Source organism: Glycine max, chromosome 18 (assembly GCF_000004515.6).
Source record: "Glycine max cultivar Williams 82 chromosome 18, Glycine_max_v4.0, whole genome shotgun sequence".
NCBI classification, from domain to species: Eukaryota; Viridiplantae; Streptophyta; class Magnoliopsida; order Fabales; family Fabaceae; genus Glycine; species Glycine max.
The window spans coordinates 56,947,711-56,965,704 of record NC_038254.2 but is presented as its reverse complement, the minus strand read 5'-3'; the positions used below and the strand labels follow the sequence as shown (position 1 = coordinate 56,965,704).

General features: G+C 34.2%; 2 protein-coding genes across 2 annotated transcripts; both read right to left on the bottom strand.

The window, feature by feature from the left end:
* Positions 1–166: 166 nt before the first annotated feature.
* Positions 167–2,118, bottom strand: LOC100780065 (aquaporin TIP1-2). The gene is made up of 3 exons (XM_003552630.5): positions 1,868–2,118; positions 1,000–1,250; positions 167–741 (listed from the first exon to the last, which is right to left on the bottom strand). Exons 1-3 carry the CDS (start codon positions 1,998–2,000, stop codon positions 367–369), a joined length of 759 nt encoding a protein of 252 aa, XP_003552678.1. The 5' UTR covers positions 2,001–2,118; the 3' UTR covers positions 167–366.
* Positions 2,119–3,572: 1,454 nt separating this feature from the next.
* On the bottom strand, positions 3,573–12,922 carry LOC100779000 (ABC transporter B family member 6). The gene is made up of 11 exons (XM_003552628.5): positions 12,155–12,922; positions 9,449–9,503; positions 9,170–9,345; positions 8,850–9,050; positions 8,222–8,481; positions 7,825–8,135; positions 7,501–7,721; positions 7,052–7,392; positions 5,910–6,694; positions 5,582–5,823; positions 3,573–5,358 (listed from the first exon to the last, which is right to left on the bottom strand). The coding sequence occupies exons 1-11, from the start codon at positions 12,539–12,541 to the stop codon at positions 4,129–4,131; spliced, it is 4,209 nt and encodes a 1,402-aa protein (XP_003552676.1). The 5' UTR covers positions 12,542–12,922; the 3' UTR covers positions 3,573–4,128.
* Positions 12,923–17,994: the final 5,072 nt, after the last annotated feature.

The following is a 17,994-nucleotide window of genomic DNA, read 5'->3' as shown; positions in this document are numbered from 1 at the left end:
ATATATGTTTTAATGCAAATCCAACAAATAAAAATAAAATAGTACAAAAATAAGAATAAGAATTTAAATCGTTGATAAAATTACTTTTTGCAACTATAAACTAAATATGCTCTTAGTTACCGACTGCAGGCCAAAAATACATTGTTAAGTTAATGTAAAGGACAAATTCATTGGTCTAACAGTAAAGATTACATCTAGAAAATTCTTTCTTCATCTCTATCACATCAAAGAAAAGAGAAATCTTAATTCCTTGAACAAAAAATATGGAGTACTCAGAACCTTTTAATTCTTAACCATCTCTAAAGGAGCTGAAACCATGAATAATTTATTCACTCCTCAATGTGGAGAGGACAAGCACACATTAATCTAGAAGTCACTGCTTGAAAGAGGTTCATGGCCATCATCTCCAATGAAGATATTATCATAGATAATTGCAGCAATTGCTGCACCAATGAATGGACCAACCCAATAGACCCAGTGATGGGTCCATGACCATGTAACCACAGCAGGGCCAAAGGACACAGCTGGGTTCATTGATGCACCATCAAATGCACCACCAACTAAGATGTTGGCACCCACAATAAAACCAATTGCAATTGGTGCAACAACTCCCGCATTCCCTTTCTTTGGGTCCACTGCTGTGGCATAAACTGTGTATACCAACCCAAAAGTCATCACTATTTCAAAAACCAATGCATTCCACACAGACACACCAGGGGATAGAGAAAAACCTGATGTTTCCTGCAATGTACAAATTACAAAATTAATTAGAGTCTCAATCATGAATCGAGTGCAAAAGGTTACTATCAATTTATGAGAATTGAGTAGCATAGCAGTGTTAAAGGCTTAAGCAGAAGATTAAATATGGAGATATAAGGTTGGTTAGTGATGAAGGGAGAAGGGAAGGGGGGAGAGGTCGCGGGTTCAAATCCCCCGCTAACAAAAACTAACAATACTAATTGTTAATATTTGCCGATAAAAAAAAAAATATATGGTTACCATTCCACCAGTTGCATGCTTTAGAAGAATGCATGCAACAACTGAACCAAACAACTGTGCAATCCAATACAAAATACTTCTCAACAAGGTTATGTTTCCTCCTATGAAGGCACCAAATGTGACTGCAGGGTTCACATGACCACCAGAAATGTTTGCCCCAACAGAAACGGCCACAAAAAGCCCAAATGCATGAGATAGTGATGCAGCAATGAGACCAGCTGGTGTTGCAGGTCCGTTGTTGGTAAGTTTGCCTGCCAAAATAACCAATAATTAGTCATTTCACTAGCAACACAATTCTCACACTACTACTAGGCCTAAATAGTGACACAACTATTGAACGTCGTGTTGAAATTTTCAACTCTTGTTTAATAGTATACAAACCTTATGCAGCTAGAATTATTTAGAATGGAAGTATTTAACTATTACAAGTATGAGTGATTCTGATACCTACCACACTTTGTTTTATAACAGTTGTCTTAGTTTTCTTTTACTTTAGAAATGTAAGCAGTTGGGTAAAGAGAAATTATTACATGGTTCAGGACCATCATAAATTCCATCAATATTTATATGGCAAGTAATCAAAGTTTTATTATTTTTTTCTTGTAAATTGAAAAATTAGACTGTGTCACTTGGAGATTGGTGGAAACTATAAACGTGTGATGATCCTGGATCATATAATAATTTCTCCTAAATAGGGGAGGCAAAGAGAGAGCAAGGGAATATTGAATATCTGACATTAACTTTACACTATAGTCTTAAAAATAGTCTGCAACACTTGTAATTTAAATTATTCTAAACTGCAATGTAACTAAGATAAACTTCTAAAACTCATTTTTGGAGTGAAAAGAATACTATGTCGAGTGCTCACTGTAAGCCATGCCAGATCCTTCCCCAGCAAAAACAAAAATGATCATGCAGAAGAATTCTGCAAATGCTGCTCTGATTGCATCAGGTTGGGCAGCCTCTCCAGGGGTCCCAATTGCAATTCTATGCATTGCCATTACTATTAGGTAGCTCAAGCTCAGGAATCAGAACCTCAAGAAACAGAAGAGAAGCTATGTGTTTCTTGATTTTCTTTTCTGTATAATTTGGTTAAAAAAGTGAGGGCAAAGTGTGAGAGCTTTGTTTGCACTTTAAACAGCAAAATTAATGGCCAAGGAAACGGTCAGTAAGACTTTGTACTATAATATTGTAAGCATGCAACGTAGACTAAGGAGTGGAGCCACTTGTAGTTGTAGGGAACTTGGTCATAGTTTTGGCACGTGTGTGGCTGTGATGTGATGTTGCTGAAGCGGGAGATCAAAACATTCTTAAAACTTAAAAGATTTTGCTTGATAATATTTTCAGCATCAGCGAAAGTGCCGGCTAGCCTAATATTTGACGACCATAAGAACAGAGTATGTTTGATTTTTTTTTAATGCCTTACAAGGTTTTAATTTGTGCGTCTAAGAATATAGTAATCAATTTTATTTAAATACGTAATAATATGTGTTGGACCAAAATTTGCAATAAAAAACTTTAAGGGACCAAAATTTTACGATTATGAAATTACAATGGTCAAAAGGAAATTTAAGCCTAAATTATTTTTAATTTTCAAATCTAATAAGGATATCATTGTGTCTAAAATTACTTTGGATCGTATTTTATACCTTTTCTTTTCAAAGTAAACAGTATTATATTTTGAACACTGAAATATAAGATTTCTATTTTGTTTTAATCCTTTAGTGAGATCATAATTAATATAGAATTTGACTGTAAAATAAATAAATTCTGATAAAAAAATTATTTTTGTTAATAATTAAATTCAAATGATCATAATAAAAGAAACTAAATTAAACTTCTCCTATAAATTAAAATCAACTTATAATCAACTTATAGGAACGAAGAAACTTCTACAATATTAAAGTATATAAATTAATTTTAATGATTAACTTATTTTCCTTTTTTTTCATTTACAAGTACTTTTTAAAACGTTTATCAGATTCTAAATAATTTACACACGGGCACACCAAAATAAAAAGACTGAAGATTAGTAATAAGTAATTTTATAGTGATTAATTCATGTAAAAGTGTGTGGGTGGTGGGGGGATTAGACTTTAGAAACGAAGTAGCATTCTAGATATACAAGTGAGAGAAGGGATGGAAAAACATTTTGCCATTCACGGACATTATCCATCTACACTTGCTGGGAGGGGTTGTGTAGATTCTGCTTAAAATGCAGAGCAGAATCTCGAGAAACGGAGGAAAACAAAAATCCAGAACACTGGTCTCTTCTTCTGTCACGCGCAAACGTGCAAAAAATAAATTTGAAAAGCTGCATCAACTCAAACCAGGCAAAAGGAGGCGAATGAAAGCAAGCATTGGTGTGCACGGAACCCGGAAGTTTTCTCATGGAATAGAGGCAGGTGATTGGACGCGAAGCAGGTACACGTTATGCACTGAACTTTGAATCTTTATACAAGTAAAAAGGATTTGACAAAATGAATGTTTTAAAAGACTATTAACGTAATTAAGATTCTTGGCCAAATACACTTGAAAATATGCATTCAATATGTAGGGAAAAACACTTGGGATTCAAGCAGCAAAACGAATGCCTTCCAAACTATTGCTATATATTTACAGAGGTTACAACTCTTCGATCTGAACTTTCTACAATTATCACAAATTGAAAAAGAAAAAAGAACAAAATTACAGTTATGAATAAGTTCATCATCCACGCATAGTTAGAGAGAGTGAAAAGGAAGTCCTGTAAAAGAGTCACCTCACCTCAGCAGAATTAGTGTTGATTCCACTCTCTCTTGAGAAACAAATCAATGCCATGGATAGAAAACACCCTCAATCTAAGCTGCTTGCCTTCCAAAAGAATTCAACCCAAGTCCGCAAACCAACCAAACTCCAAAATCCTATAATCAAATTCCTACACATCTATTTGTCCTACAGTATTCTCTTCCTATGCCTACAAATGCCAGGTGCTGATCCAAGTCCCATCATTCCCATTTCCACCCACAATTTTCACCTGACATTCTTGGAAAAACCCTTCAGGTGCAGAAGTCACCAGTGATTCAACTCAAGCAGAAAATGAGCCAACAATTAGTAGCAATTACTCTCACAACATCACATACTCCCATCCTAAACAAGCCGATGTTGACGCAAAGCCTTACCAAAATGAGGTTGCATCAGTCGGACATACAAACCATTCTTGGCTACCAATGTATCATGACTGCCCTCCTCCACTATCCGTCCTCCATTAAGCACTACAATATTGTCCACATGCCTCATCATTGCAGCCCTATGTGCTATTAAAATAGTAGTCTTGTTTCCCATAATTAGCGTGTCTAGAGCCTCTTGCACTACTCGGCTTGACTCAGATTCAATTGCTGAACTAGCTTCATCCAACAACAAGATAGGGGCATTTTTCAGCACTACCCTAGCAATTGCAATTCTCTGTTTCTGTCCTGGGGTTAAGTCAACACCTCTCATCCCAACATGAGTATCATAACCATGAGGCAAACTGCTAATGAAATGATGAGCATTTGCTATTCTTGCAGCCTCTTTCATCTCAGCTTCAGTTGCATTATGCCTTGCATATATAATGTTTTCCCTTATGGTTGTTGAGAAGATAATAGGTTCCTGCTGAACAAGACCAAGGTGGCTCCTCAACCATCTCAAGTTATATTCCTTTAAATCCCTACCATCCAGGAAAACTTGGCCTGCAACTGGATCATAAAACCTCTCGATCAAAGATATTATAGTGCTCTTTCCTGACCCAGAAACTCCCACAATAGCAACTGTTTGGCCCCCAGTGACTTTGAGGCTAAAATTGCTCAATACCAACACTTCAGGACGAGATGGGTAACAAAAATCAACATTTTTTAACTCGAGGCTTCCATATACATTGGGTGGCTTCAATGCTGAGGTATCATCAGGATCAATTTTAGGCACACGATCTATAATGTCAAACACAGATATGAGAGATTTTCGTCGTTTAAGTATGTAAGGAGCCAATCCAAAAGGCTCCACAAGTGCAAATGTTGCAAATGAAAAAACCATGTACTCCTTGAGTGCAGTAGGTGGATCCATGTAACCACGTTTTATACATATTGCAGTGTACCAAAGTAGCAGGGCATTACAGGCAAAAAGTAGAAACTGTGAAAAGCCAAATGCAAAACCAATTGCCATCCCATGAAGAAAGCTCTGCTTAAATATTTTCTTTAATTGCAGCCTGTAGAGCTCCATTACCTTATTACCAGCACAAAAGGCAACAACAGTGTAAATGTTCCTAACTGCATCTTCAAGAACCAAAGATGCCTTTTTGTGCATTTCCTGGATGCCCCTCGAAAATCCCGCAAGCCAAAATTTCTGCAATATTCAAGCAGACTGCATTTAATATGGTTTTCATGCAGAAAATTAAAGTAAATCAACCAGACTCCTATCACTCTTAGCAAGCCATTCATTAATTCATATAATAAAAGATCCAGAAAATAAAATCATGTTGTATTTCACAGATCTCACTTATCTAGAACAGGTACAATAATTTAATAATGTTCATTTCCAAAATAGTTATATTTCAGCAGGTGCAAACCTGGGCAATGGCAGAAACAGAGAGAATTGGAAGGGTTGCAAAAGCCACAAGTGCTAACCGCCAGTGCAGCAAAGCACCAATGAGAAGACCAACAATAACTGCAGCACTGTCCTGTATAAATATGGAAAGCCTGTTGCTAAAAGCAGCTCGCACAAAAGTAGCATCATTGGCCAATCGCATGGACAAATTGTCAGCACTGTTTTCCTCATCATCAAACCATCCCACTTCATTGCGTAGCATGGCTGCCATTATTATAGAAGCAGGTTAAGTAATGTTCAAAATAATACATTTTTTAAAAGAAAAACACTGTGAAAGAGGAGTTATGAACCTGAGAACATCATTCTCCTAACTCTTTCCGTCATTTTCTCTCCCATAATACCAAAGTAGAAATGCTGTAAAAAGTTGGCAACTAAAGTTACAATACCCATGCAGCCAATGATCAAGCACCACCTGTCTACCTCCCGTTCAAGGTGATGAGTGTCATCAATTCTATAGTAAGCTGTCACCACAAGACCAATAACATAAGCAAGAAGGGGATTGAAAGACCCAAAGATAGCAGCACCTATGCTTCCTAACACAGCATAAAGCCACTCAGCAAAACTAAGCTCAGCCAGCTTCTGCAGTGATGGTGGTTTTCGATGCCGTGCACCCTTTGTTTCTCTCATTATAACTGAAACATCATCAGAATGACTATGTGGTCTACTAAAAGTCTGTGAATGGGAGCGTTCACTTTTAGGATCAGATGTTAAAAGAGGTGAAATGGGAGATTCTGGATCAGAATCATTTGACATATGTCGTTGCACAGAATGAACATCAATCTTGGGTAACTCCGGCAGTCTCATTTCAAAACTATCCTGCCTTCTTATTGATGGCTCCTTATCTGCTACATCCAACGCCAGACCATTTTCAAGCATTTTCTCAGGCGGTGGACTCCGGACTTGAGGTGATTCTAGCAAGTTAAAGACGCCATCTGGAGGTCGGGATACATTAGAAACTCTTTGAAGAGAGGGTGACTTCATCATTTTAGGGGATGATGGTTCTTTGAAGCTATGACTTGAAGAATCCTTCTCAATTTGGAAGGCTGAAGTTTCCTTGTAGTTTCGAACAGGCATCCTGGTGATCATTAAAAAAATAAAAATAAGACATCAAAATGCCAGCGGGGAAATCTTAAACATTATTCAAACAGAAAATGTTTGATGCTGTAGCTTAGTGGTCACTCAGATGCACTAAAGAAAGTGCAAATATTATTAGTTTATTATTCTTTTTTTTTATCCGCAAAAATATATTATATATTAGATTAAAGTCAATACAAGTCGTACTGTGATATTTACAATCACTAATGAGGTTTATTATTCTAAGAAATATTTTTCGCAACAAACTCTTGCCTCTTTCATCATCCCAATATTTTAAGAGATCCATGTCATATTATGGTAGACAAACAGTAATGCATGCCAAAGGGAGAAGTGTGACCTCTTGGGAAGTTTTGCGGCCTCTTCACATCGATGAAGCTCTGCATATAAGCCATCCAGTGTTAATAATTCATCATGAGTACCCATTTCAACAAGCTGACCTTCCTCCATAACGGCTATATAGTCAGCATTCTTTATGAGACTAAGCCTTCGAGCAATTATTATTGTTGAGCGTCCCAACATAAGCAAATCCAGAGCCCCCTGAACAGCCCTCTCAGCCTCAAAATCAAGTCCACCAGTAACCTCATCAAGAAGAAGAATTGATGGATTTAGAAGCACAGCTCTAGCAATAGAAAGTTTTATTTTCTGCTCTTCGGTCAAAGCTAGACAAGCCCTGCCAACCTGAAAGCCAGGAGCACCAGTTTTGGAAATTAAAACCTCACTGCCGCTTAAAGGGGACAATTAAAAATACTACTCTAAAGGAAACATGATAATGCAACCAAGTTTTACCTGTGTGTCATAACCTTTCTCTAATGAGCTGATAAATGTATGTGCATGAGCTATTTTAGCAGCCTCTTCAATTTGATCCATGGTAGCATCCCTCCCATAAGCAATGTTGTCTGTTATACTCAAACTGAGCAAAGCAGGCTCCTGGGTGACTAGTCCTATTTGGCTCCTCAGCCATTCCAGTTTCAAATTCTTGATATTTTCACCATCTAAAAGAACTTCTCCTGAATCACAGATCAGCAAATCAATTTAAATCTGCCAATGACCAATAGAGAGCACTTTGAATGCAATGTTAAAATCATACTGTATCAAGGGGAAAATAGTTACCTAATGTAGGATCATAAAAACGCTCCATGAGTGGAATAATACTACTTTTTCCAGAGCCATTTCTGCCAACAAGTGCTACAGCTTTCTTAGCAGGTACAGTGAGATAAAATCCACTCAAGATAGGGATTTCAGGACGAGAAAGATAGCTGAAATAAACATTCCGGAACTCTATATTTCCTAGCACAGAATCAGGGGAAGTGCCATCATGATTAACAGATGAGGATGACCGACTTATCATCTCAAATAGTCTATAAGCAGCTATTCGTCCCTGATCAAATGAGTAGAAATTTGTCGCTGCTTGATTTAATCCCCTGAATATAAGTAACAAAAGTTTTAAGTGAAATAATTAACATTTAATGAAAATATGTGATGTGAGTTGGGTGGGAATAATTCTCACAGGCCACTTAGAATTACAGCAAAAAGAGCTGTTATAATTTCACCACCATGTGCTTTTCCGTGAATAACCAAGAATCTTCCAACCCAGAGTTGTAATGCACAAGAACATATTGCTAGTCCATAAGTAAATCCAAGACCAAGCCCTTGAACAAGACTTATTAATATACCATATCTAAGAGTAGCTTGCAGTGATGTTGCATATGAATACTTAGCCAAAGTTTCATTTGAAAATGCATACAATGTCCTTATATAGGAAACTGCCTGCAACACAAGAAATTATCTATATTGAGAATCAGTAGCACTAAAACACGTCACCATTCTTACGAGTACCACTTCAAATTTAAAATATTAAAGATAAAATTGAAGCATTTCTTATCTTATTAACAAAACAGAGCAATCATATTCATTTTTTCCTAATTCAAAACTGTTTCATATACAATAATCTGAGATGTAAAATATAAATAGCTCTACGTATAATCTGAGACTCCGTGACTCCATCATGCTATAGAGAAAATAACTAGCAAAAATCTTGAAGCATTCATCTATATGTCTATCTTGTGCATAAGCACAAGAAAAGAGGAAAATATTTAGTTCATTGTAACACAATTAAAATTCAAACAATAAACAACCTGTTCAGCAATGCTAGCTGCTTCAGCATATGCATCTTGGATATTCTCTGCAAGCCTATGGAGGAATATGTTTGATATTCCTCCAGCAGCAACAATAAACGGACCCGTGGCTAACGTTATCAAAGCAATCTGCCAACAATTGACAAGGCCAATGACAAGACCACTGAAGAATGTAGCCATATTATGAATATAATTCCCAACCTGTATCATCAAAAGCATATAAATACATTATACAAGAGATATATCCAAAGATATTAACTGCAGAGAAATTAACATTTTCAAAGGAAGTAATTTATACACATGATTAAAACAAGACATACTTTTTCACTAAGGGCGGACTGGATAAGCAGCACATCACTTAATACTTGACTCACAATGTCTCCATTATTCCCATAAGTATCAAAAAAACTCATGTCTTGATTAAGTAGTACTTGAACATAATTTGACCTGATGACAGCAGTCTGCCGTTCTCCCGTCAAAATCCAACATGAAACCTCTATTTAACAGGAGGGGAAAAGCATTAGAATTGCACAAGACTTAAATGCAACATCTCATAAAGCACACTTCTCATGATTAATTTCAATAAACATTTAACTTACCAATCCAACCAGCAACAAAAACTCCCGCAGCAATATAAACAATGGTTAAAGCAAGCTGCAGAAGAGGAAAAAAAAAGGTAAGTTAGCCAAGGTCCACTGATTCACAAATAACAATTTCTTGCAGAAAACTGAAGATAATTTCACCTCTGAAGTTTCCTCTTTTCAAAATTTCAAATAACAAAAGGTATACCAAAAGCAGAGCAACAAGAACAAGAGAGACACAATCATGAAAAAGTTAAGAGAAACCATGACAACAGTAAAAAATGGAGTAAAACTTCAGCATGCTCATTAATGAAGAGGAAAAGTATGTTCCCCTGACTTTAAGCATTTCATGCTTTCTATCTCAAAGGTCCTCCAAATAGTAGAAAAACCAAATCAATTGCATGGAGAGAAAAAAAAGCCTTGTAAACCTTCTACTCTCTCTCCTCCAAGAGCTCAAAAGGCCAAACACAAACAGAATGTATTTTGAAGCTTTACTTACAACGAAAGAATAACCAGACAACAATTAACAAGTCACAAATATGTAGCTTTTAAGGATAGTTATCCACAATAGCCTGGTAAATGTTACAAGTTCATAAAACACCCAATAGCTAGTACCTCCTCAAATTGTACTATTGTCTGAAGGCCAACAGACCCAGAAAGAATATGGCAATTTACAAGGAATGTATAATGTGCTATAAATAGAATGTATCTGAATCTGATAGTAAAAAAGGAAACTACTAGCCACAATAAATGTATATGAAGTCTTCATACAGTTTGGTAATTTAGGGAAGTGTTATGGATTTAAGGAAGTTATTGCTTGTACTGCAGTCTAAGGGAAAGGATATGTGCCATTGTGAAACCAATAACAATATTCTCAATACAAATACAGGAGTAGGATCAGTACAATCAACGCCTTTTATTCAATATATTAACCGCTACCTTACCTTTGCTTCCTGTTTTTACTCTCTAAGTTCTTGACAAGGAGAAACAAAATTGTAACCACCATAATAATAGCCATCCTTGGCAAAAATCAAAAAGAAAGAATCAGGCAACCACTCACAAGACAAATACAAGTAGAATTGTAGAAGATTCTAACCACCCTATCTGGGAATACAACTTCAAGTATTTACAACCCAACGGGATATCGTAATTTTCGTTTCATGGTCTTGGGTTGAATTTGAGATTGGGCTTATGTTACTTAGCTGAAATCTGGTCTTGTTTTCTACATAATAGCTGGAGGTCTAAATCCTTACAGAGTACTTTATTCCATACCATTGGAGGATAAGTTATAGTATAAGAGGCCTATTAAAAAAGTTGTAGCATCTTTGCTTTCTTAATAAAATGATCATTTTCATGAATTATGGCAGCGAATTGCGACCAAGTGTACCCTCCTAATGCAATCAAACCTTAGATGTGAAGTGTGGTGCTTAGGTTTCTCCAGTACTTGATCCTGCTTTCTTTAATTTTGTATTCTTTCCAGATTTATTTTCCTTGGCAGACAGCAACACAAAGCAATCCCATCAAGACCCTAAAAATATCAAATAGAAAGCCCTCTTTCCACAGGTACTTTCCACAGCAATCAAGTACAAAAGAAACTTTCTTTAAAATCCCTTCCTATTTTCTGAAAATTGCAAGTCCTTTAACCTCAATGAAACTTCAATATGTTTCTAAACTTAAATTCACCCTAGAAAAAGCTAACCGATTAAATCCTAACCGGAACCCTAACCCACTTTCATCCGTGTATGTTTATGAGATAAGAAAAATTGTAAGCTAGCAGTGCACTTCAGGCAAATAGTTTAAGAAGAGGGCTCACTTCCAAAAGCTCAGGCTGATAAATAGGTTTAAATATTAGCTCCATGACTCAACTAATCATGGGAGACTCACTCTTGTATGAATCAACTCAATGAGTTGAAACAAACTACAGACCGATTACTAAAGTAATGAAATTATTTATGACAACTGACAAACCATTATGGACAGGGCCGATAGTCAAAGATGATTTCATTTATTACTATAAAATGATACGACCAAATATCTTAAAAGTACTAAACAATCTACCCTTACAATTGCATACAGACTAGACAAGGCTTAGACATTCCATGAAAAATTAATTGCACAAATACCTAAAGAAACATTGCACCAATTCAATGCTAGAGGAGAAATTATGAAAACAAAAAGTGCACTGCCACAGCCAATGAAAATAATCAATATTAAAAAGCAGACAAGGCAACGACAAAATTAGCAGAACTAAACAATTTTCTTGAACTCCTCATTGTCCAATCAATTACAGAAACAGCAGGAGTTAATGATTTAGAAAATGTAATTCGACAAACTTTCTAATTTTCTCCACTCGGAAGTTCCCACATATTGACCAATTTAGTTCCAGACACGAAACCAAAAAACTAATAGAACAGTACATGCAGCTTAGAAGACACATTTTGATATACATAGCTTAAACCCTAACAATACCTTCGTCAATCACCAGCTAGCCAAGCGAACCAAATCAAACTCTCAGAAACGAAAACCTACATGTACAAGCTATATCCACATACGCATCATCATTACCCCAACCCAGTCTAATAACAACAAAGCTTGTCCATGAATTCAATAATTAAAGCTTTCAATTACATCTCAACGGCAAAACATCACCTGAGCCTTAAACAAAGGGGAAAACAAATTAAAGCAAAAAAACCTAGGGTTTACGCATGAAAACAACAATCTAACCTCGGTGAACCTGTCAAACTGCTCCTGCGACGTGCCGTTAGGAGGATCCAACCGCAGCACGTGGATGATCTTCGCGAAGTAGTGCAAGTAAACGACGAGCGCGGTGCCGTGCGCCGCGGCGGCGACGGAACCAATGGCCATGAGGAACCAATCGAAGCGGTCGGCGCATGCGAAGAGCTGCGAAAACGGAACCGCGGCGGGCGGCGGCTCGATCTCCTCCGGCTCCTCCATCTCCTCCTCCGCCTCCACCTGCTGCGACGCGGAGGTCTCTGCGCCGGGGTCCAGGTATGGCGACGGTGACTCCGGTGGCTCCGAAACCTCCGATACCGGCGTGAGCGGTTGCACGTGCGGCGGGGACCACCCGAACAACCCTCTCGATACCATCATCTCTTCTTTATCTCCGAAACGAAAATTCTTAATTCAGCAGATCCAGTCAAAAACTGAAAATCCTTGGATAATTATTACTGCGCCTCTTCGTTTTTCTCTCCCGGCGAACGACGTCGTCCTGGCCTTCGCCGGCACGCCGTCACCGTCTCCTTTTACGCCTTCTCAGGTCGGAAACGGAGCACGGAGAGAGGAAACTATCGTCACCCGAGGCAGCACGCGAAAATTGTGAACCCTCTCCCGTTTTCTTCTTCTCCTTCTTCGGGTTTGGGAGAGTTGTTGTTTCTTCTTCTTTTTTTTTTTTGATAGGTTTAACGGTCAAACGCCGGCGTCGATGTGCTTTAAGGTATTTTCCTAAATTATGAGTATTTATTAATATTTGGTTAAATATTAATTGATTTGTTTATGGGTTTATGCTTTTTAGGGACAGAGATACAGTGAGTGTGCGCTGTGACGACAAAGGCATGCATGCAAAGCTGGAACAACGGAGAAGGGTGTTTTGGTAAAGTCACGGTCAATGATGATGGATCATGGTTTTGTGTTGGTGGGAAATTACGTTAGGGTCCTTTAGCGAGAGTCGTTAGAGATGACACGTGTTACGTGCTGGTGTGCCAAGTGAAGGGGCGCAGTGAGAGATATGTAATTTAGATGTTTTAAATTGAATTGATTGATTTAATGTGTTTACATTTTCATTTTGTTTGATTTTATTCTCAAGGTTAGATTTAATGCTTTTATATACATGTGTACATCTATAATTTAGTTTTGTTAACTTAATCTGTGTAATACATGGATGAAATGTAAAAATTTGTTTTGTTGAATGTTTAAATAACATTAAATTATTTATAAATATAACTTAGGTTGGGTTAAGCTATTGTAAGTCTTTAAAGTGTTTAAACTCAATTGCTTATGTGGAATGTTATAAACATTTATTATTGTTTAAGTTAGACGGTTTTGTTATGTACAAATAAAATTCTTTTTTTAATATTAAATGTATACTCAAAAGCTAAAATTATTAATTAAGTCAATACAATCTCATATTAGTTATCTCATATATTATACATGTAAAACTAATAGTGTAAGTACATATAACATTAATAATGGCTATTCATACTTTTTTAGTTCACTTTTTTATTTATTTATTAGATAAACTGCCTTGAATAATAATTAGTAATCTGAGAATGATTCAAATTTCAATCCTTTTAGTATGCATATGTTAAGTACTTAAGTATATAATCAAGGATTACATGCACAATTTAATCAAGTCAAATGTGTCGATTATTCTTAGTTTGATTGTAGATGGTTGTAATATTTCTCGTTCCTGTTTTAACACGATGAAGGAGATCAAAGTCCTAATACTTACTAGAACTCAAGTTATTGTTTCTTATGTGTTGCATGAAGTTGATTTCCTAGTCGATGATGGTTTGTCCTTACAAAAAGAATTTCATGTTTTTTCTCCCATTTTTTGGATGAATGACTTTTGGCTAACACTTCTAGTGTATGTTTTCATGGGGATTATTAGTTTCTTTTGGGAGCTTTTGCTCCTTTTATTTTACCAAAACAACTATAATGATTTATTAATTTAGTTTAATATTTAGCACTCACCCAAACACCTAAAATTGTATTAGATGATATTTCAATGTAATTTTGGATCATCCAACATGAATCCAATCATGCATTAATATTTTTGTCCCGAATTAGGTCTTTGAATTATACTTGACTGGAAGAGTGATGAAATTTATAATTTGACATACACCCAAGTTGACATGATAAATGTGTCATCTTGTTAAACACTTCTTAGGTTGCCAAGGACATTTAGGACTACAAGATATGAACATCTTTAAACTCTCTACATTTCACTTCTTTGTGTTTCACATTGTTATGCACATGCAAATAATTACCAACACACTATACTGAGACCAAAATCCTTCCTTAACTTAAGCATCAGAATTTTTATAGGATCTACCATCCCTTCCAAGTCCCATCGCACTCTACTATTACCAAAAAGCACCAATAATTTACTTAAAAAATTACATGATCTAAATATTGACCCACCTCATATCACTTTTAAAATCTTAAATGAGAAAAAATGTTTAATATTCATATTAAATAAATAAAAAATATGTTTTTTTATATATTTATTTAATCACAAATCATCATATATGATAATATTGTTAACTTTTATAATAATAATTTTAAAATCACATTAATGATAATTTATAATTAGATAAATGTGTAAAACAATTTTACACTATATGACCATTAAACTCTATTAAATAAGTTATCCTTTCTGTTGTATTGTATTTTGAAAATTACTTATAGATTAATTGTTACAAGTGATAACTAAAAGATTTAAGTTTTTGTGATTATGATATTTACTTTAATATATTTTATACAAATAATTAATGGTATAAAAACTTGTTTAAATCGTTGTTTGCGCTTAAAATTAGCTAATAAACACATTCAAGTGTGGGTAGATTTAATTTTAAAAAATTATTCGAGGATTAATCTTAGAAATCCATTGTTTTACTGCGAGTTTTATTTAGTTTTAATCAATTAAAATATTTCTATTTTATTTTAAAACAGTTTCACCGTCGGTAAATTATAATTGTGGCACAAATAGAGAACAGTTTTCATTAATGTTTTTATTATATAAAAAAAATACTTAAGTATAAAATAAAGATAAACAGATAAAATGTCAAAAAGAAAAAAAAACTTACTAGTAATAAAAATAATCAAAAGGTAGTTTGTTGAAGTTTCCATTGTGTTTCTAAAAGTTTTTAAAAGGTTTCTTATTTGTCGATGAAATCATGAAAAGTTATTGCCTTTTAGGGATTGGGAGTTACGAAAGGACCACTGGGGATAAAATTGAGAAAGAAAAAATAAATAAAAAAACATTGAGAACTTGTGCAATTTTTCATAGTGCTAGAGTGCTCAATTGTGTTTCTGGTTCATGCTTGATGGCATTCAAGGGACCTCTTTACTTTTTCTTACTAATTATTAGGCCAATTCATAGATGATAGATCAGCCACTCTCAAATGTCACCCGTTTTCTTCTTAGAGTTTTCTGAAATTTGGGAGACTACACGCATGAATGATGGCAGAAGTAGTGCAAGAATTAAAGTTAATTATACTCTATGCTGTCACTCGTCTTTTTTTACTTATCTTTAGTGGCTTCAAGTTACATTCATTATCTGGCAAAAGCTAGCTACTATGGAAAGGATTCTTGTGCATTATCATTCACTTTTATCAGTTTATGGAAATGTACATAGGACCATATCAACTAAACTTAACCAAGTGGAAAAAATGTTTAATTACTTGTTTAGTTCATATAAAATCTTAACGTTTTTATCTCTACAATTAAAAGTTATATATTTTATTCTCTATACATACAATTTTAACTCATTTGAGTCTATATACATATATTTTTAATTACAAATTAAAAAGTATATGTGTAGAAACTAAAGAAGTTTTTAAGTATAAGGATTGAAATATATATAAAGATTATGTGTGTATAATAAATAAATGAGTAATTAAGAAGAATGTTAGACTAACAAGAGAGGGCACGCAGGTAGGGTTTAACGTTTTAAGGATAATAACTTATTCAAAGTTAGACTAACAAAAAAAAATAAAAATCGTTAGACTAACAAGAGAGGGCGTGGAAGAAGATTATTGTGTTACACTATGTGAAGGATAGCTTATTCAAAAGTTTCAACATCAAATCATGCCTCTTTTGTTTTTGAATAGTATGAATATTCTTCTTTCCCAACAAATATTTAAAACTTAAAACAATTACAGGTATTTTTATATATTATAGAGGAAGGTTCTGTAATGTAACAACGGGTCAAATGTTGCTTTCAAAAGCACGATGGAGAATTCGAAAAGAAAATGAAGTCTAAATCATTTGACCATACCGGGTCAATTTGTTACACTTAAAAAATAAAATAAAGCCAGAGTTATTTTTCTTTTTTGTCAGCAAAATAAAACCTGAGTAAAGTCTGCACCATTTGACTCTACAGAGGATGGCAGAATAAATCCCAAAATAAAGAAAATAAAGATGTTTCCCAAGTTCCATAGGAGGTGTGCATCATTCAACCAGGTAACGTGAATGAATTAAGTATCAAATTCAAACTAGCAAGTTATTTTGTGCATTGTATGCTATTTTTATTTTGAATAAAATTTAAACTTATAAGTTTTAAAAAAATCAATAAAAGTAATAAATTTCAATAAACAAGTAAAAAATATAAAGAAATTAGATTTATAGAGAAGAGAGGAAGTTTAAAATAATTGAAATGATTAGTTTGATGATATAAATAGCTGAGATTTAAAATTAAAAATTAATATAAATTTAAAATAATTGTTTTAAGAAATTGAGGTAACAAAATATTATATTTTAACATGAAAGAAGAAGCTTTTAAAAAAGTTAATGATTTGAGAAAGTTTAAAATATATGTAAAATAAAATATTAAATAATGGTGAGATCACGTGTCCCAAAAATAAACTAGGAAACTGAAATATTTTTATTGAATAATTAATCAAAGAAGATATTAATTGAATTTATTATAAAACTTAAAATAGACACGTGTTATGGAATAAAAAAAAATATATGGTGACAACAATAACAACGTCAAAGTTTTATCTTCCTCGGTCAAACAAACTACGTGATTCCCCCATACCATTCAACACTGTTAAAAATTAAAAGTTCTAAGAATATTATTTACATGAGATCTTTCTTTGTGTCTTCCAACAATATCCTTTTTGTTCTTTCTTCCCTCCTTTTTAATTAGCAACATACTCTTTAAGCAATCTTCCTTCATCTTTTTCCCAATCCTTTAATTCCGCCTATGTTTTAGTCGATCTTAAGCCGAGTTAAGGAATAGGATTATGTTAGGTTCCTTGGCAGCCAACATAAATTTGATATTCAAAAATATTATTAAATACATGAATATTATCCCAATTTTCAATAATGAGAAATTTAATTTATTATAAAAAAGCAAATTATGTGTTTGTCATATATCATGTATATGTATGAGAGGATTTAATTTTAAAATATTATTTCAAAAATTTATTAAAACTTCTCAATTTAAAATAACATGGCATTCCTAAATTTAAGAGAGAGAGAGCAAGGATAGGAAAGAAAAAATGATAGGCACCAAGGTTGTGATGGATAAAGGTTGGAAAATTAGTTTTGTTTTGTAGATTTCAATTCATATTTATGAATTTTAATTCATAAAATTAAGAAGGGATGAATAATTGTTTTGATAGCAAAATACTTTTCGAACTTTTCCCACTTAAATACGAAGCACTAAATATTTTGAATCACAAGATCATTAAATTAAGTATCAACTCAAATTTTGATTATTAAAAAAATAAGTATTAGAAAAACAATGTAAATATGTATTCATTAAAGTCACAAACCTTTATTATTCTATTATTTTATAGTAAAAAATTAATTTATAT

Bases quoted from the DNA above. Each gene is read 5' to 3' on its own strand.
- LOC100780065 (XM_003552630.5), bottom strand. From the start codon at position 2,000: ATGGCAATGCATAGAATTGCAATTGGGACCCCTGGAGAGGCTGCCCAA. The intron at 1,251-1,867 runs GTGAGCACTCGA...TTATTTTGGCAG, and splicing joins AGGATCTGGCATGGCTTACA to GCAAACTTACCAACAACGGA. The intron at 742-999 runs GTAACCATATAT...TGTACATTGCAG, and splicing joins AGCATGCAACTGGTGGAATG to GAAACATCAGGTTTTTCTCT.
- LOC100779000 (XM_003552628.5), bottom strand. From the start codon at position 12,541: ATGATGGTATCGAGAGGGTTGTTCGGGTGGTCCCCGCCGCACGTGCAA. The intron at 9,051-9,169 runs GTATGTCTTGTT...TTGATGATACAG, and splicing joins AGTCCGCCCTTAGTGAAAAA to GTTGGGAATTATATTCATAA. The intron at 7,722-7,824 runs GTAACTATTTTC...TCTGTGATTCAG, and splicing joins TTTTTATGATCCTACATTAG to GAGAAGTTCTTTTAGATGGT.